Source organism: Arachis stenosperma, chromosome 8 (genome assembly GCF_014773155.1).
Source record: "Arachis stenosperma cultivar V10309 chromosome 8, arast.V10309.gnm1.PFL2, whole genome shotgun sequence".
Lineage (NCBI taxonomy): Eukaryota > Viridiplantae > Streptophyta > Magnoliopsida > Fabales > Fabaceae > Arachis > Arachis stenosperma.
This window is the reverse complement of record NC_080384.1, coordinates 11,527,781-11,549,483: the sequence shown is the minus strand read 5'-3', so window position 1 is coordinate 11,549,483 and position 21,703 is coordinate 11,527,781. Positions and strand designations below refer to the sequence as shown.

The window sequence follows — 21,703 nt, the reverse complement described above, 5'->3', positions numbered from 1 at the left end:
TTTGAAATTTTAATTTTAAAAAGATAAGAAGATAGATAAGATATTTTTTTTTTTGAAATCAAATTTTTGAAAAAGATAAAATTTTGAAAAAGATAAGATAAAAAGATAAGATTTTTAAGAAAAAGATATTTTGAAAAAGATTTAATTTTTAAAATGACTTAACTTAACAAGAAACTACAAGATAAGATTCTAGAATTTAAAGATTGAACCTTTCTTATCAAGAAAGTAACAAACTTCAAATTTTTGAACCAATCACATTAATTGTTAGCTAATTTTCGAAAATTAGATATAAAAGATAAGAAAAAGATTTTTGAAAAATAATTTTTAAAATTTTCAAAAAATAGAAAAAAAATAAAAAAGATATGATTTTTGAAAAAGATTTTGAAAAGATAAGATTTTTAAAATTGAAAATTTGACTTGACTTGTAAGAAACAGCTAATTTTTAAAATTTTTTTGACCAAGTCAACCCAAAATTTCGAAAATTTGGAGAAAATTAAGGAAAAGATATTTTTTGAATTTTTTGAATTTTTAATGATGAGAGAGAAAAACATAAAAATGACCCAAAACATGAAAATTTTGGATCTAAACACATGATGCATGCAAGAATAATATGAATGTCAAGATGAACACCAAGAACACTTTGAAGATCATGATGAACATCAAGAACATCTTTTTGAAAAATTTTTGATGCAAAGAAAACATGCAAGACACCAAACTTAGAAATTTTTCATGTTTAGAATCTATGAATGCAAGAATGCATATGAAAAACACCATACAACACAAAACAAGAAAATATGAAGATCAAACAAGAAAGTTCATCAAGAACAACTTGAAGATCATGATGAACACTATGAATGCATGAATTTTTCGAAAATTTTATGCAAGAAAAAGATGAACATGCAATTGACACCAAACTTATGACTTGACACAAGACTCTAACAAGAAACACAAAATATTTTTTTATTTTTATGATTTTCTAATTTTTTTAGTATTTTATTTGATTTTTTTCGAAAAACATATAAGAAAAAGAAAATAAGAAATTCAAAATTTTTACTATGAATTCCAGGAATCATGCAATGTTAGTCTAAAGCTTCAGTCCAGGAATTAGACATGGCTTACTAGCCAGCCAAGCTTTTGTAAAAGTTCCGGTCCAAAATACTAGACATGGCCAATGGCCAGCCAAGCTTTAGAATACATAGTTCAAGCATGTGAAGAGGAAGCCTCAGTCCAAAAGAATTTAGACATGGCTTTACAGCCAGCCAGGCTTCAACATGTTTCATGAAGCTCCAGAATGCATAGTAAAAAAAAAAATTTGAATAATTTTCGAAAATAGGGAGAAGATTTTGAAAAGATTTTTGAAAAAAAATTTTTTTTTTAAAATAAAAATTACCTAATATGAGCAACAAGATGAACCGTCAGTTGTCCATACTCGAACAATCCCCGCCAACGGCGCCAAAAACTTGGTGTTGTTGCCGGATTAAAAACTTGGCACCATTGTGGGTTGGAAACAATTGTTTGAATTGTTGTTCGAAATTGATTGTTCTCCGGCAACGGCGCCAAAAACTTGGTGGACGAAATTGTGATCACATACTCTTTGTATTTGTATGAAATTTAATAATTGGCTCTATTTGAAGTCACAACTCCGTTCAACTAACCAGCAAGTGCACTGGGTCGTCCAAGTAATACCTTACGTGAGTAAGGGTCGATCCCACAGAGATTGTTGGTATGAAGCAAGCTATGGTCATCTTGTAAATCCCAGTCAGGAGGATAAAATTATGGAATTTAGAAAATCAAATATGATTAATAAAAATAAACAGAAAATAAAATGGATAGAGATACTTATGTAAATCAATAGTGGAAATTTCAGATAGGCGTATGGAGATGTTGTGCTCCTCTTGAATCTCTACTTTCTTATTACATTCATCCAATCCTTCTTACTCCTTTCCATGGCAAGCTGTATGTAGGGCATCACCGTTGTCAATGGCTACATCCCATCCTCTCAGTGAAAACGTTCCTATGCTCTGTCACAGCACGGCTAATCATCTGTCGGTTCTCAATCAGGTTGGAATAGAATCCCTTGATTCTTTTGCGTTTGTCATCACGCCCAGCCTTCAGGAGTTTGAAGCTCGTCACAGTCATTCAATCCCAGAATCCTACTCGGAATACCACAGACAAGGTTTAGACTTTCCGGATTCTCATGAATGCCGCCATCTATCTAGCTTATACCACGAAGATTCTGTTGGAGAATCTAAGAGATATGCGCCCGGCCTAAGGTAGAACGGAAGTGGTTGTCAATCACGCGCGTTCATAGGTGAGAATGATGATGAGTGTCACGGATCATCACATTCATCAAGTTGAAGTGCAACGTATATCTTGGAATAAGAATAAAAGAGAATTGAATAAAAAGTAATAGTAATTGTATTGAAACTTGAGGTACAGCAGAGTTCCACACCCTTAATCTATGGTATGTAGAAACTCCACCGTTGAAAATACATAAGTGAAAGGTTCAGGCATGGCCGAATGGCCAGCCCCCAAAACGTGATCACAGGATTCAAAATACAATCCAGGATGAGATTATGATAGTAAAAAGTTCTATTTATAATAAACTAGCTACTAGGGTTTACATGAGTAAGTAATTGATGCATAAATCCACTTCCGGGACCCACTTGGTGTATGTTTGGGCTGAGCTTGATCTATCCACGAGCTGAGGCTTTTATTGGAGTTGAACTCCAAGTTATGACGTGTTTTGGGCGTTCAACTCCGGATCATGACGTTTTTCTGGCGTTTAACTCCAGACAGCAGCATGTACTTGGCGTTCAACGCCAAGTAACGTCGTCAATTTCCGAATAAAGTATGGACTATTATATATTGCTGGAAAGCTCTGGATGTCTACTTTCCAACGCCGTTGAGAGCGCGCCATTTGAAGTTCTGTAGCTCCAGAAAATCCATTTTGAGTGCAGGGAGGTCAGATTCCAACAGCATCAGCAGTCCTTTTGTCAGCCTTTTTCAGAGTTTTGCTCAAATCCCTCAATTTCAGCCAGAAATTACCTGAAATCACAGAAAAATACACAAACTCATAGTAAAGTCCAGAAATGTGAATTTAACATAAAAACTAATGAAAACATCCCTAAAAGTAGCTTGAACTTACTAAAAACTACCTAAAAACAATGCCAAAAAGCGTATAAATTATCCGCTCATCAATCTAACAACATATTTCCTTAATTAAAACAGAACACCATGAGCAAATTTTCTTAACAAAAAAATAGAACACAACAACTTCTGCATATAATAGAGGTTTAGCATCATTTTAACTCTTTTGGTGCTATGTTTTATTGTGTTTCTGAATACTTACACGTGCAATTGAAATGTAGCTCAAACAATATGAAAGGTAAATGTAGAATTCAGTTATATTAGTTGCAGACCTGGCTGGGCAGCCGTTAGAGCTATTAGAGTTCAACTGATTCTTAGATTGCATAATATATATATATATATATATATATATATATATATATATTGTTTTTATGTATAGTGCAGCACTGTAAAAGAAGCGATATTAATTGGATCTTAATCTTCTCCAGTTTCTAAATCAAGAAAAGCTCTTTTACCTTCAATTTCTGTCACTCTCAATATCAAATTCTCTTTTGCTCTTAAGTCTCAACCTCCCTGACTCCCTTTCTCTGCTCTTTTTGCAATTTCAGCAGAGTTCCCTTTCCCTTAATTAAAACAAAGAAGCCAAAACAACTTCAATTTTTCAAGCTTTATTCCAACTAAGTATGAGAAATTGAACCAATAACTTTAGTGTTCCTGTTATCACCCAAAAAACAAAAGAGCTTCTTCTTTGTCTATTCTAATCATACATCCAAAATTAGCCAGATATTAAACAAATCAAATCATTCAAAAAGAAAAGAAAGGCTGGGATAGGGACAAGGACAGTACCTACTCGATGCAGGAAGAATCTGGTGGAGGTGCGCGACTTGGAGGCCGGCGGGAGCGCAGAGGCAGAGGATGTGGGAGTGAGAGGCGGCGCGGAGGAGGAGCCGGACGAGGCTCGATTCCGATGCAGAGGAGGCACGGGAGTGACTCGTCTAGTGCGCGACTTGGGGGCCGGAGGGAGCGCAGAGGATGTGGGACTGATAGGCGGCGCGGAGGAAGAGCCAGACAAGACTCAATTACAATGCAGAGGAGACACGGGGTGGCTCGCCTAGTGCACGACTTGGAGGCTGGAGGCCGGGAGCGCAGAGGATGTGGAACTGAGAGGCGGCGCGGAGGAGGAGCGACAGGTGGCTTGAAGGAGACGCGGAAGATATCGTAGAAGATGCGTTGTGGAGGAGTGTGAATGAGACGATTTTGCGATGGCGATGGTCCTTAGAGAAGCTGAAGAAGACAATGAGGGTTGGGACTGGGAGTTCAGTGAGACAGTGACGGTGGGTGAGGGTGAGAATCAGAAGTGAGATTGTGAGAACCTTAACCTACTAACCCTAATTGCTAAAAGTTATATTTATATATATGTACTCCGGGGCGGGTAGGGGCGGGTTAACCCTGAACCCGCTCCGCTCGTCAGACCCGCCCCGTTCTGGGTCGGGTTTAAACCCGCCCCGACCGGATAGAGACGGGGCGGATAACCGCGGGTACGGGTACTGCTGCCATCTCTACTTAATTGGTGGTCCAAAGCTCCACATGGTGGCCCAACACTTCATACATAGACACATTGTTGAAGTGAATCTTACTCTTTTTGCCATAGCCAAACTTCCTAAAATCTTTTAAGAAGATATTTATTTGATAAATCGTCTTCTTTCTAAGAGTTTAAAGATGAAATAATCTTATGAGTTTCTTCACAATATTAAACCTAATTACTTTTTGTTAAAAGTCTTTGGTTATTGTTATTTTTTTCATTTAAGACCTTACATTAAATCTAAACTGGATTTTAAATTTGATAAGTGCTTATCCTTAGGTTATGCTCCACAATCAAAAGACTTCAAATGTCTAGTCTCTAATGGTAAGAATTTTACTGCCCAAAATGTCATTTTTTATGAACGTCCTTATTCTTCTATGTTTAGTGATAATTTTATGAAAAATAAGTCTGGTTTAAGTTCTCAATCTGTTTGAGGATCAAATCAACAAACTTTTATATCCTTTTCTCAACCTCAGAACTATAATTTCTTCTACCTTTCTTTTCACTTCTGATAGTAATTTCTCTTCAAATAGTCATTCTCACTCTCATCATACCACACCTCCTCTTCTATCTCCTTCCACTGTCTTCACCAACCCCTCCTCCCGATTTTTATACTGCACCTGATATATTTTATCACACATTTTTATTTGAACAAATTCTCATCCCTGGTATTGAAATTCATCTCCCTATAACCTCTTTCACACCTCATAACACTCATTCTATGATAACTAAGATCAAACTTGACTTCACTAAACCAAAAAGCCTTAGCTACCTCTATTTCTAACATTGATCTTGTTAATCATCATCCTAAAATTATCTCTCAAACTTTAGGCTGCCAACACTAGTTTCAAACAATGAGAGAAGAACAAAATATTCTTTTAACTAACAAGACTTAGCACTTAGTTTCATCACCACCAAATTTCACCATTGTGGAATATAAGTAGGTATATGCGGTTAAAAAAGGTTCAGATAATGTGATCAAGAAATATAAGTGTTAGTTTATATTGATTTTTTTGGGCAAAGAAAGTATTTTTTTTTGTTAAAATAAAGTATTTTTATTTAATTTAAAAATTATTTGGATATATTTTTTATTTTAAAAGTATTTTTATTAAAAAAAATAAATTATTTACTTTTTTAAAAGTTAATAATATCTTACTTTTAAAAAAAATTGAAATAAAAGATGTTTTTAAAATTTAAAAAAAATTTAAAAATATATTCAAATATAAAATATTTTTTGTCTATTAAAAAAAATATCTATTTTAAAAAATAAGTCAATCCAAACAAACTCTAAGACTGGTCTAATGACCAAGGAATGCCATTATGCCACCAAATTAAAGGGATAGAGTGATAGACTATTCACAAATTTACTCTCCTGTAATACGCCCTACTACTATTAGAATTGTTTTCTCTTTACCCCTCTTCCAAGGATAGCGTTAGCACCAATAATTTTAATAACACCTTTTTAAATGGCGCATTGAATGAAACTATATACATACAACAACCTCTTGGTTTTATCTCTTCTGATCCTACTCTTGTTTATAAATTAGACAAGACTATTTATGGCCTTAAATAAGTAGTACTACGTGCTTGGTTCATAATTCTCAATCTGACACACTTTAAAAATTTAGATTTCACAGCACCAAATCTGATCCATCATTATTTATTAAAATTAATAAATTATATATATATATATATATATTCTTGCTTATGTCGTAGACGATATTGTTATTATCGAAAATAACAATGATCATATTGAATTCTTATTGTAGTTAAATTTTTTGTTTCCGTTAAAAGACCTTGAAGTATTATATTACTTTTTTAGATTAGAATTTTTTTTTTCTTCCGGTGATTTACATGTATATTTCACAATCCAAGTATGTTAGTAATTTATTAGCATGTGCTGCCATAGTGCCATGCATAATTTAAATGTTGTCCCTACCCTCATGTTGTACATTACCAAACTGATACAACAAGGTTCAAAATTCTTAAAAGATGTCACATTATTAGGTAAGTGCGACTTACATAAATATAATAATATTATATTATTAATAGTTATAATAAAATAAAAAACATGTAAGACTCTCATCAAATATTTTTCTTTCTTTCTTTCCTTTTCTCCCTGATAGGAGTATTAGTGTAGCTGCTGTCTTAAGTTTTAAACAATTACTGCTGAGTCAGTTAAAAGAGATTAGAAAATTAGTTGCTGTTTAGAGAAATCAGTTAGAAGTCAGTTAATAATTTAGTTTGCAATTCAATTTCTAAAGGTTAGTTACAAGTCTAAGTGATGCAGCTTTTACAACCTTCTGGATATAGGTTCTCATTTATAAATATAAAGCTTTACTTACTCACTATATACTTACTTTACTAATACACACACTGAAGCAATGAAATCAGATCCAATTTTTTCTCCTTTCTCTCTCTCTCTCTCAATCCCTGATTCTCAACTCAATCCCCTCTTCAGATCTTAGAGCTTATGGTGCCATAGTTTCCATAAAATTCAAGAAATCAAACTTGTTCAGCTGCAAGGTTCAACCACGATGCATCAAAGGTTCAAAGCAACACCAATTTCAATGAAATTAGATGAAGATAACTATCTACAATGAAAAAATTAGATAGAGTCAACAATTGAAGGTAATAACATGCTAAATCACATCACAGGAGAAGAAATACCTTTGCAGTTTTTGGTGTCGAAGAATGGTGGAGCCGGCATATATAGTAAATCCTGAATTTCAGAAATGGAAAAGTCAAGATGCACTTCTCAAATTATGACTATTAGTTTTAATGAGCAAATCGTTCACAACAAGAATAGTTGGATGTGTGTATACATGTCAAGTTTGGAAGAGATTGGAAGAACATTTCTCTTCTTAAATCAAAGCCAAGGTAATGTAGTTAAAGAATAAGTTGAGCACCATTTAAATTGGTGCCTTTGTTACTGAATATATCTTGTCAATAAAAGGAACAATAGATGCGTTGGCCTCTGTAGGTGAATCTGTGAAGGAAAGTGACCATGTAAATGCGATGCTAAATGGATTGACTGAAGAATACTCGTTATTGATAATTTTACTTTTGACAACATCAAAATCTCAAAGTATAATTGTAGGCGAATTAGAAGCATTACTCCTATCACATGAAAGTATGTTAGTAAGATTTCGAAGATCAAAAGCACTTATTCAGACTAATTTAGCTCAGCACTACCAATTTAGACAAAATTAGCAAATGAGAGGTCGATTCAAAGGTGACTTTTGAGGCCGAAGTGGTAGAATATATAGAGGAGACAGAAATTCATACACTAGTGACAGAATGATGCAAGAATCATACAGTGGTGGTAGAAAAATGCCAGAACAGTACAATGGAGGAAGAGGAATGCAAGAACATGCCTATTATAGATATAGAAGGGGATAGTATGGAAGAAGTAGAATGAATGATGTAAGAAACTTTGTGAATGAAAGATCAGAATATGAAAAGTCACAATGTCAAGTATGCAATAAAATAGGTCACACAACCAAGACATGCTGGTACAGCCGTACAGGTACAATGAAGACTACTATGAAGAAGACTACAAAAACACCAATTGGATTAGCCAGCCTAAAGTCAACTTCGGTAATGTGCTAGCTGCACCAGCGACCATTGGAAATGGATTAGGTTTGCAAATCAATTTAGTTAGTAATTTGTGCTTTAAATCTGATTTGAGTTCTAAGCTGTTTTGGTTGAGAAAAATTCTGTTTGTGCCTGAAATTACAAAGAACTTTATGAATGTCCACCAATTTTGTTGTGATAACAAAGTACTTTTCGAATTTCATGCTGATAGATATTGTGTTAAATCACAAGAAACCAAAGAAATTGTGCTTTAAGAGAAGGTCGATAAAAGTCTTTATAAATTTATCAATTTTGCTGCAATACACACACCATCAGTAGCTCATGTGACTACTCTAAACAACAAGAACAATCTCCTAATATGGCATGCTAGATTAGGACAACCTAGCCAAAGTGTTTTATCAAAAGCCCTAAGTACTTGTTGTAATCTTTCTTTTCTAGCTAGTAATAAAATAGATTGCTGAGCCTGTTGTATTGGGAAGTCCCATCATTTACCTTTTCCAACCTTACAAATAGTGTATACACAATCCTTATAACGTGTATATTCAGAAATTTGGAGTTCAGCAACTATATTTGATAATAATAAAAATTGGTACTTTATAAATTTCATTGATGCATTCTCAAAGTTGGGTATGTTAGCTTATCTAAGATCTTGCAGGAAAGAGGAATCATACACAAGTTTCCTTTCCTCATGTACATCAATAAAATTATTTTGTAATTTTTTAAAAGTATTATTAATTTTTAATAAAAAAATTATAAAAAATATATATTTAATGAAAAATCACCAATTTTTATGTATAATAATATATTATTTTTATAATCATGTTTATAAAATATTACATCAAAATTCAATCTCTAAGATATTTTTTAAAAATATATATTTATTGTTGGGTATTGTTGTCATGTGTTTAAATTATTTGAACGCATTTTTGTTGATAGTAAAATTCGAATATATTTTTGTCAGCATTTAAATAATTCAGAGACATTTTTTGTGGTTAACCCTTCTATAAAACACATGAAGATAAATTGACTTTCTATCTTCTAAATTCTAATCCTAATTTTTTTTTTGAAAAATGCTATTATTTTTTAAAATATTTCTTTAAATAATTATTAATTTTTAAATTTTTAAAAAAATTATATTTATTAAGATTTAGTTTAATTTTTTTATTTATATTTTTCTTTTATTTTTGAATTTTTTACGTTATTAAATTTCTGTTAGTTATTTTATTTTGAAACATTAAAAGCACAGTCTTTTTTAAAAAAAATACTCCAAACTAATTAAACACAAATTATTATCTTTTTATATGCACTTGACTTTATAGAATTATTTATTTATTCATTTATTTTTGTTAAGTATTGTTAGGTTTACTAACATTAATTCTAATAGTCAACCAAGTGTCCAAGTTTAAAAGACAAAGATAAGAAAATAAAATAAAAATATATAAGAAAACAAACAATTAATTCTACCAATGCTATATTTATTCTTCAATAATATGTATTTTAAAAAAAATAATTATTTGTAGTTTTTTAGTAGTATCTTTTAAAAAAGTAATTTAATTTACGATATAACTTTTTAATTATATTCAAGACATATTTAAAATAATAAATAAAATATTTTTAAAATATATCCAAAAATATATATAATATATTTTTTTTGGTAAAATTAAGTAAACACATCTAAAATAACAAATAACAAATTAAATATTTTATAAACACATCTAGAATTATCAAAAATCATAAAAAGATGGATACTATCAAGCATAAAAATAGCACTTACTCTGTTTATTTAGCTATGATAACTTTAAAATTATTTTTATAAGAACGAAGTTTTCTCCCTCAAATACAAACAAAAACATAAATTTAAAAAGACAATTTTTTATCACAAGAGGTCAAAAAATGTTGTTTATAATTTTTTAGTGGCGTCTTTTAAAAAAACGTAATTTGATTTATGGTATAATTTTTAATTATATTCAAGACACATTTAAAATAATAAATAATAAATAAAATATCTAAAATACACTCGAAAATACATATAATATAAATCTCTTTAATAAAATCATGTAAACACATCTAAAATAACAAATAATAAACTAAATATTTTGTAAACACATCTAGAATTATTAAAAATTATAAAAAGATAGATGTGATGATAACATTTACTATATTTATTTAGTTATGATAGCTTTAAAGTCATTCTTACAAGAATGAAATTTTTTCTTTCAAATACACACAAAAACATATATTAAAATGATAGAATCTTTTATTAGAGAAGGTGGAGAAGATTAATAGCACATTATACATCTAAATTCTAACAAAAATAGACGATTGAAAAATACATGATGAAGATAGGAGAAGCATAGGATAGAAAAAGAGCGCGGCGCAAAGGAAGAGCGCAGCTCAAGGGAAAAGCGCAATGAGAGAAGAGCACGGAAAAGATGAAGAACATAGGGCGGGGAAGGAGCGCCACGCAGTAAGGGAGGAGCACAGTAACGGAGAATGGATATGAGATGTTGCGGATCTAAATTTTATGAGTGAGTGAAAGGTGTATTTTGAAATATTTAAAGAGTGTTTTGGAGTGTGCTAGGGTTTAAAAAGTATAAAATTGAATTGTTAAATTTTAGTTTTACTTAAATTATATTTTAAATTTGTATTTTAAATTAAAAAATATTAAATCTATTTGAATGTGTTGATTTTAATTTTTTTAAATTAATATAATAAAAAGTTGTTTGTTTAAAAGATAAATTTAAAGAAATTTAAATTAAATCAAAATTCCATGTAGGATGGCCCCGTTTGTCACGTAATTAAGACATTAACGTGCCACCTAGAAAAGATTACCAACGGAGTTAATGCTAGTTTAATAGTTGAGTAATTTCGACACATAAATATCATCATTTATGAATAGAAAATTCATTTTCATCTTCTATAAATAAATTATTATTGCTAAATAATAATATTTTTAATATGCCTATGTTAAGATGTCTAAAGTAGTTATAATATTTTTAAAAATGTTATTAAAATTAAAATAATATTTTTTATTATTCAATAGTATTTTTTTTAAATATTATTAAAATATAAAAATATAACTTTAATTTTAATAATACTTGATAATTATCATAGTCATTGTAAACATAGGTAGACTAGAATAAAAAATGTTATTTGTACACTAAAATTAGTCACTAAAATCAGCCACTAATATATTTATGTATAAATATATGTGTGGTTTAATTTATTTTCAATGTGTATTTATATTCTAACATATATTTTATATTAATAACTGATTTTAGTGATTAATTTTAGTATACACATAGCATAGTGCGACTAGAATTCAATATATATATAAAACAACTTTCCAACAAGAAATTTCCACACCACCCATCCACATACCCTAAAAATTGTAACCATAAACAAATTGCTAGAGCTCAAAAAAGAAAAAGTAAGATATCTTTCTAAACAAATTGACAATATTTAGTAAATAGATCTATTTATGTTTAAAAAAATTTCTAAATTATATTCATTTGCTGAAAATTGCTAAACAACTTACTTAAACCAAACAAAAAAATAACTGGTTGTCCCGATTTTATTTATTTATTTTATTAAAAAAAGGCTATTTCACTCTGGATTACAACTCAGCTACCTATTAGTGACAATTAAAGCTACAATATAAATTCAACTAGAGAACCCGGTCAAAACTAGGTGCCCAGCACCCTAGGAAATCAAGCCCAGAAACAAAAACAACAAGCATTACCAATTAAATAACTCCAAAAAATATAATTAATATTAATTAATGATGGAGATGATTGAAGTGCCTGTTGTGATTGTGGGTGCAGGTCCTGCTGGAATAGCAACCGCTGGGTGCCTCAACAGACTCAACATCGCTAACATTGTTCTTGAAAGAGATGATTGCAATGCATCTTTCTTTAGGAAAAGAGCCCATGATAATTTGAAACTCCACTTCGACAAAAAGTTTTGTAGCCTACCCCATTATCCAATTCCCGCTAGCTTACCAAACTTTATTACTAGGGTTCAGTTCTTGCGTTACATAGAGTCCTATGTTGCATATTTCAATGTCAATATCAAATATAACCGCACCGTGGACTCTGCTATTCTTTATGAACGGAGTGACAAATGGAGGGTCGTTGCAAAGGACACATCTTCCGGCACCTACGAGACATATGTTTCGGATTTCTTGGTGGTCGCGACCGGTGAAAATAGTGAAGGGTATATCCCTGAGATTGAGGGGCTTGAGAAGTATGAAGGGGTTTACATTCATTCTAGCAAGTATTTGAATGGAAGAGACACTTATGGAAAGAATGTTTTAGTTGTTGGATCTGGTAATTCTGGAATGGATATCGCTAATGATCTCTCAAATTGTGGTGCATATACATCTATTGTTGTCAGAAGCCCTGTAAGTTTTTTTTTTTTTTTCATTCCAACTTTATTTACATGTGTGTTAAGGATCTTTTTGTTAGTTTTATAAGGTTGGGTTAGATTAACCTTAAAGTTAAAATGATTGGGTCAAAATGGTTAAGATGAAAATCTTATTCTATTTTATTTACCAGTTGATATAGTGATGATTATTATTCCTTTTAAAGTTAATTGAAAATTGGGAAAAAATAATAATAACAAGAATTAGTTTTTAATTAGTTAATATTAGTCAATTTTTTATTGTAAAATTATGTTTTTAACTCTTATTTTTTGGAATGTTTAGCATCAAGATTTAGTTAGAATTTAGAATTTAAAATAAAAAATAATTTTAAAAAAATTAATTGATATATTTTTTGTTTTTAAGATTTGTAATATTTTTTAAAAATATTTTTAATATTTAATTTAATTTAATTTTATCTCTAATAACATTTTGGATTCATTCAATTTTATTCTTAACATTTTCGATTTGTTTCGAAACCATTACTAAATGTTTTTAATTTTGTCCCCAATATTTTAGATAAAATTAATGTTTACGGATAATTTTGATACAAATAAAAGATGTTAGAGATAAAATTAAATACAATTAAATATTAAAAATATTTAAAAAATTATAAATATTAAAAATAAAAAATATGCTTTACCTTAATATATGTTAAATGGCTAAAAGATAGTTGGTTCTCTAATTAAATTCTTTAAATAGATGAAGAATGAATGAAGTAATTTTGTGTTATTCATTCATGGGTACGGTGGTGTATTCTAATTAAATAATATAATCATTTTGAAAAATACAAATAAAAAAGAAAAATTAGTTCTCCGTTTTTACACTGATTTGGTATCAACCTTTTTATATAACACAAAGAAATAGCGTTTCTCTTCCATCGATTGTAGTTACATGGTTCGAGATTTTAACTCTAAAATTAACTTGATGGAAAATTTGGCATTATTTGTTAGATGCATTTCTTTAGTAAGGAAACGATGTACGCGGGAATGTCGATGCTGAAACACTTTGAGGTAAAAACGGTGGACAAGTTCATGGTGCTCATGAGCAAACTAATGTATGGAAATATGTCTAAGTATGGTTTGATTAGACCAAAGGAGGGACCTTTTGCAATGAAAATCAAGAATGGAACTACTCCTATCATTGACATGGGTTGCGTCAAAAAGATTAAGAATCGCCAAGTGAAGGTAATTAATAATTATATTGATTTAGTGGTCAAGAGTTGTGGAATAATTTTTAATACATTGAATGTTTTGACTTTTGAGAAGTTTTTACTTTAAAAATTTCAAACCAAATTTTTTAAAAGATGTTGATTAACAAAGCTTGTGTATTAAGTCAATTCATACATCATGTCCATTATTGTAAAGAAAACTAAGTTGGCTTAATATATTTAAGCACAAGAGATTTCAGCTGGTTGCATCATATTTGGTATTAATTAGCGACATAGATAAGTTAATTTGTTTCATAAATTAATTTCTCGAATAACAATGGATGCTGTGGAATTTATAATGATCTTCCTCTTCGATCAGGTCGTCCCTGCTATTTTAAACATTGAGGAAGCTAAAACAGTTCAATTTACCAATGGACAACGTGCTCAATTTGATATGATCATCTTTGCTACTGGATACAGAACTAATGTGCTGACGTGGCTTAAGGTGAATATTTATAATTTAAAAATATTTAGTATCAAAAAAATATTAATAAAAAACTACTGTCAACACTTATTATTTTTTATTTTATTTAATTTACTCTATTATAAATAAATGCATAATAAAATAAATTTAGATTATTTGAACGGATTATTTGTTGTCTTCTTAATAATACTGTTTTAATTTTTTTCATGTAGAGATTAAATTAAATTGGTTGTTATAAATGTTATTAGAGCAAGCATTAACTAACCGTGTTCTAAAAATATTAACTATTTTAAGTATATATTCAAATTAATTATTAAAATTATTCTTTAATATAGAATATATATATTAAAATATAAAATAAAAAATTCAAGGGTTATAAATTTTTATTTATATTGGCTAATAATTTTAGTCAATATACACACATTCTACTAGTGTATTTAAACTTTTTTGTAACATTAGTTTATAAAATTATGTTGATGGTTAAGTGCTAGTTAAAAAGAGTGAATTGTGTTAGCTTTTTAATATTATTTATATAAAATAAATATTAAAAATAAATTAAACTATATATATATATATTTATATATAAATATATGTTAGATTAATTTTAATATGCACGTATAGTAAAAATGTTTTTCTAATCCAAAAGTTGAATTTAGATTAATGTGCCTAATGAGTAATGACCCTAAGACCACTTAGTTATTGTTCGAGTAATTGTATCAAAAAAATTTTTGCATGCAGGATTATGAGATTCTGTTCAATGAGGATGGAATGCCTAAACCAAGCTACCCTAATCATTGGGGAGGAGAACAAGGAATCTACTGTGCTGGTTTTTCAAAAATGGGATTAGAAGGAATTTCTTATGATGCCAAGAATATAGCAAACCATATCCAATATTCTATCAATTTAAAGGTGTCTTTTAATCATTCATATTTATCCAATGAAAGTTGATCGATCGAAATGTATATTGCTTTCCCCTGTAGACTTTGTTTGTATGTATGATTAAGTTATTTTGCAATGTATATAAAATATATAATAAAGTCTACATGGTTCTATTGATTCGATCTTTTTAATTATGTTATTTATTTACTTATCTACTATACTTAAAAGGTTAAGTAATTTAGTAAATTCCTAAGGTCTATACAGCTTTTAAATATAAAATTTAGTAACTAAATATATATCTTACACTCTAAAATTTTAAGCCTATCCTTAAATTATATACCTTAAATTTTTAATAAATAAATAATTCTATAATATTATAAATATAATTACAAAAATAATAATGATTTAATTAAAGTAAATCAGAATAATATTTGCTTAATAGTACGTGGTAGGGATTTAGTTATTTGGTTTTTCCAATCTAAACCGTAGTGGGTCATAAAAAATTTTAGCAGGAAGGCAAAACCCAATATTCCAAAAAGATCTAGTAGTATATAATTTTAGGAGATTAAACAAGTCAGTTCGTTTATTTTAAAAATATACAATTTTTAATTAAAAATAAAAAAAATTAATTTTTGGATTATTGAAATAATAATTTTGGGTCAAATATTAATTATTTGTTTTTTAATATGTTATTGGATTAGAAATTAATATATTTTAGTTAGAATTTGAAATATTTGAATTGAGTTATTAAAAGTTATTAAATTAAAAAAAAAGAATAAAATTTAAAAGTTTAAATGCGTCAATCTAAAAGAATAAAAGTGGTTTGGATTGATTTTTTATTGTCTTTCTAGTATTATCGATTTTTAAATTTGATTATATTAATTAGTTTTATGTTGTTGTTCTATTTTTCTTATTTCTATGAAAAGATGAATTTGATTAAGTGAGCAGTAATTATAAGTATATAGAACATATATAGATCTATCAAAATGGAATCATAACATTATTATGAACATGTTCGTCAATTTGATCCAATATAACAACCGTTTCAACATAATTCTCACAAGACTTATTGCAAACTAAACAGAGCAGTGTTAGAAGTACAACCTCAAACACCACATGACATGACACCAGCAAACACAAAATCCCAAACGCTGCTTTCTCCAAAAACAAAAAAAGTATCACAAAGAAGGGAACGTTTACGCTAAGAAAAATGGATATGGAAAATCCCATATTACCCTTCACTAGTTCCTTGCTTTTCTTCATTGCTTCAAATCCACACGCTTTTCCATCCAACAAGGTAACAACACTGGCAATCTTCCACACCATGATCAGATACACGAACCCAGATAGATATAAGAGCACCATAATAATGGAACCCGCAACACCGAAGTAATTTCGAACCGGTTTTGCAAGTTCCCAAGTAACTAACATTGCCAAAAAGTTGTACGTTAGAAAATCTAAGATGGCGCATAGAAAAGTTACCATAAGCCTCTTCCATGTCTTTGGGACAATGCCTGTGATGACCTCAGTGAAACTTATCATAGTTTCTTTTCCGGCGGTGTAGATGGAAGTGGCGACGGTGTAAACCACCGCAGTGGTGGAGAGGATGGAGAAGATGAGGATGAGAGTGAAGGAGATGAAGTTGAAGAACAAGAAAGTGTCCCATTTAGAAGAGATTTTTCGAATGAGGTGCTGGTATTGTGGTGTGTCATGGTTGTTGATATTGGTTAATTCATGCGAGTCATGTAGAATTTCGTTGAAGAGGAGACTAGATTGTTGTTTGAAAATGAAGAAGATGAATGAGAGGAGAGGGAGAATGAGAATAAAGGTGATTTGAGTGAAGATCTTTGTGTGGGATTGGACGATCTTGAAGGATTCTTGGTAAACACCAAAGAACCCAACAACTTCCATCTTTTGTTGTTCTTGTTCTGTGTTCATTATTATTATATTGTTGGTGTTTTAATTTCTTCTCCAAGGATTAGGACTTTGGAAATGAAACCTCGGAAGTACAAGGTTATAGGTGTGACAGAGGAGAGAGGAAGGTGACTATGTTTAATAATGGACGAATCAATGTCTTTTAATTTTGGGAACGCTAATCATGGTTGAGTAAAGTAATTTACAGATGTATTAATACGTACGTAGTAGTCCAGATTAATTATTATACCATATTAAGGGATTTAATTGTGAATGAATATACACTAAAAAGTCTAGGTCAAAAAACACATCCTACCTTAATGAATTGATAATTAAAATAGCATAATCTTTCTACACTCATCTAGATTGTGGGTTCGAATCTTTTTATTTTTAATTTAAAAAAAAACACATTTTACTATTAATATTTTTTTTAAGACTAGAACTAGATAATTATTTGTTATTAATTTGTTAATTTCTTTTAATAACCTTATTAGTCGATATATCCGTATGATGTACAGAAAAAAATATATCTATTTTATACTAATAATATCAACTAATCTATAAAATAAAGAAATTCACAAAGTACTTATATTTAATAAGAAAACAAATAACTTAATGTCTATAAAAAAATAAACTAAAATATTTTAAAGTAAAATTTATATGTATTTACTAAATATTATCAAATTAACAACAACAACAACAACAACAACAACAACAACAACAACAATAATAATAATAATAAAATTAAAACATTAATTTGAGTAGTAGTAAAAATAATAATATATTGTTAAAAAATATTAACAAATAATTTTTTAACTATTTAGATAAGTTTAATAGACAAAAATAAAACAAATATACTATATTCAAAATGTTATATAAAAAATTAAATATTATTTAAAAGATATATATATAATATTATAATTATTGATAAATTTCACCTTAATTAATTATTAAATTTAAATAAATTTAATTATTTAATATATAATTTTTTAAAAATAGTATCAATATATAAATTGACACTACAATGCACCACACAGCATACTTGACTCTAACACTTACGCTCATAAATAATAACATAAAATATTATATATATCAGTCTTAGAAATATAAGAAATAATTGTGATAATTATTAAAAGAATATAAAATAAAATAATAGAATTATTAATTCATAAAAATATAAGAAAAGAATTATAATAATTATTAAAAAGATATGAAATGAAGTATTAAAATTATTAACAAATCTCAAGATAATTAATCATTTAATGTTAACTTATGTATGATTGATTACATAACATATACTTTCTTAAAAAATAGTTGAGACTAAAGAGGTATCCAAACTGCCACCGGCCAAAATGTATGTACTACGTCAACATACTTGGTGTTAGAATATAATCTGTTATAAAATTAGAAATATTGATTATTAATAATTGACTCACTAAAATATAAAGAAGAACCATAATATATAATAATTACTAAAAAAATATAAAATAAAATATTAGAATTATTAATAAATTTCAATACAAATAATCATTAAATGTTAATTTGTGTTAGATTGATTGCATAATATTTTTTTAAAAAATAATTTAAAAAAAAAGTATGCAAACTATCAGCAGAATCCACCACGATAACATGTTTGGTATCATAATATAATCCATTGTAAAATAATATAATGATTTGCTAACTTAATCTTTAAAAGAAATTATTATTTTTGCTAATAATATTTAAAATGTAAATTAAAAATATATTATTAAAATATTAGACTAAAAAATTAGATTAATAATTAAAAATATTGGCTAAAAATAAAAAATTCTTTTAGTCTTTGAATCCTTTTTATCTTTGAATACTGTTTTTTTAGATAATTTTACTGTTTAACTAAGAAATTATTAAAAATATAAAGAGTTGGTTAATATTAACTCAAATATAAGATGAATATAAAATAATATATATTGATCAACCAGTATTTCTCTAATACAAATTATTAGTAATTTTTTTAAAAATATTTTTTTTACTAATAATCAATTAATCACTCAAAAAGATAGTAGATAATAAGCAATTGTTAAAAGTTTGATTTATTATTATAATGAAGAAAAGTATTTAAAATAAAATATTAACAAAAAATATTAATCAATTATTATTATAATGAAGAAAAGTATTTAAAAAAAATCTCGCAATTTGCTTTAATTTTTTTGTGATCAGTAAACTCTATAAAATTTTATAAAATTAAAGAGAAATCCTAGGAGCCAGAAATCTTTTTTCTTGTAAGGATCTAGAATGACAAAAAGTATGCAAAGATTAACGCATGAAAGGAAATAGAATTATCAATGGACTCACCTAATTATAATCGACGACAATTCAATATATGATTTTATGATGACAAAATACAAAATTGTCACAAAAGCAGTTAAGGACACATACAGCTAGCGAGCCTAAGACGAAATTGTCTCATTATCTCGTCGTTATTAACGTTAGGCACCTGCGAAGACTCCGAGAAATTAAAATAACAGTTTTAATCTGAGGTGAAAACCGTGACAATTTAGTTAAATTAATTAAATTATTTAATAAATTTCAACTATTAACTTCACATAAAAATAACTATATTTGAATTTTAACCTTAATTTGATCATCACCGTTGATGTCATCTTTTGTTCATGTACTTAATCGTGGGCTCGTGGCTTGCATCAAATCAAACTAGCCGCTACACACACCATATCCATGGACATACAGCAATGAGACATTCTTACGTGCTGAACTTTTTTTGGTTGAATAATTGTAACCTTATTTTAAAAATAAAGCACTTAATTTTGGTTAAAAAGATTTGATGTAGTTTTAATTTTGGTGTAATACTACAAAATGTGCTCTGTTGGTGAAGTATGAGAATATGTACTTAGAATTTCTCGCAAATTGCAAGATATTTTTTTTTTTACAACCTGTGAGAAGTTCTTTTATGTTTCTGTAGAGTTTTGTTGTGTCGTAATTTTAAGATATACAACCATTATTCTTCTTGACTATTTTTTGAATTTTAAGTTGTATTATGTAATAATATGTAACATAATGCTACTGAATGTAACCTTTTTTGAATTTTAAATTGTATTTTATATGTCCTGTTATTGTTTATAAATTAAAATAATTATTTCAGTGGTATTAATTTTAATTTAATTGTAATAATGAATAAGTACTAATTATTGTTTCAATTGTAACAACCATCTTTCTTCTAAATATATTATGGTAGTTAGAACAACTGCCTAGAAGAATAGAAGATATTGGAAAGGATATTATATAGTGACTTTGAGGCTACGTTATGCATAACCAACCCTCTCCTATACATTGGAAATGGAAGGTTAATAATGATGTAGAAAGTTAGCCCACATCATCTGTATATAAAACACAAAATAATGTTACATAACAACTTTTATATATATTTATTTATCAAAAAGGTTAGGCAGCCAATTGATTTTTAGGCCAAATTCAATCAAATTATGCTTATCGTATATACGCTTTTTTTTTTTTTTTTTTTTTTACATGGTCGTGGTCGTCTTTTTTTCGTTTGATTTTTTTTGTCGTTATTTCATTATCATTATTATTATTATTATTATTATCATTTCTCTCTCTCTCTCTCAGAATCTAAAACAATAAAAATAAAAATAATTTGAATTGTGCATACAAAACTATCGAGTAATAAAAATTTTGATGTACAATTAGAATCCAAAATAACAATCATAAAAATAATTTTTAATTATGTAATAAATTTTTTGTGTTATTTACAAAACTTGTAGTGCTATATTAATAAATTTATGTATTTTTAATAAAATTTTTTATAGAGTAAAGGATAAATAGGTCCCTGGCCTTCTTTTTCGCGGACATTTTCGTCCCTAAGAATTGAAAAATACATTCATGTCCCTGACCCTCCCAAAACGCGAACAAATTTACCCCTCCGTTGAAGTGACTCCGTTGGACTCAACGGAAAACACTGATGTGGCTCCCGTAGCGCTGATCTGACCGTTACGAGAGCATACATGGCATGTAACTTTTTAAAAGATAACATATTAGTTCTCTCACACCAAAACGTGTAACTTTTTAAAACAGGACATATTAGTCCTCTCACCCCAAAACGACGTCATTTTATCCAAATTTTCAATCTTTCACATTTATGAGCCAGCTTTGTTTTTGCCTCATTAGCTTCTTTCTCCAATCGAACAAGCCGAGTCCTATAATCCTCAACCTTCTCTGCTTCAACTTTGGCAATTTGCATCTCTTTTTTTTTTGCAGTTTTGCTCTTCTCCGCTTCTACTGCCTTCAAAACTTCAGCTGTTTTCTTTCTCTCCTTCTCCGAGTTTTTCTTCTCCTTATCTGCCTTTTTCTTTTCTGCCTCCAGGAGCTCCTTCAACCTACTTATTTCCTTTTCCTTATCAGCTATACAAGCTTGAAAATCCTCTATGCTTTCTTTTTCATTCTTAGTATCACCACCAGATTTCTGCCGAATCGCATCAATTTCAGACCTCAAGCTACATACTTCATTCTCTAAAGATACTCTAACATTACATTCTTTAAGCTTCTCCTCAGCGTCTGGTTTGGCTCGCACCCGTTCTT

General features: G+C 28.9%; 2 protein-coding genes across 2 annotated transcripts; one reads left to right on the top strand and one right to left on the bottom strand.

Moving 5' to 3' along the window:
- Window positions 1-4,352: 4,352 nt before the first annotated feature.
- Window positions 4,353-14,547, top strand: LOC130945385 (probable indole-3-pyruvate monooxygenase YUCCA10). The gene is made up of 5 exons (XM_057874108.1): window positions 4,353-4,434; window positions 12,094-12,671; window positions 13,643-13,876; window positions 14,219-14,344; window positions 14,536-14,547. The coding sequence occupies exons 1-5, from the start codon at window positions 4,353-4,355 to the stop codon at window positions 14,545-14,547; spliced, it is 1,032 nt and encodes a 343-aa protein (XP_057730091.1).
- Window positions 14,548-16,183: 1,636 nt separating this feature from the next.
- Window positions 16,184-17,140, bottom strand: LOC130945384 (uncharacterized). Its single transcript, XM_057874107.1, has one exon. It carries the CDS (start codon window positions 17,138-17,140, stop codon window positions 16,184-16,186), a length of 957 nt encoding a protein of 318 aa, XP_057730090.1.
- Between the last annotated feature and the right edge of the window lie 4,563 nt (window positions 17,141-21,703).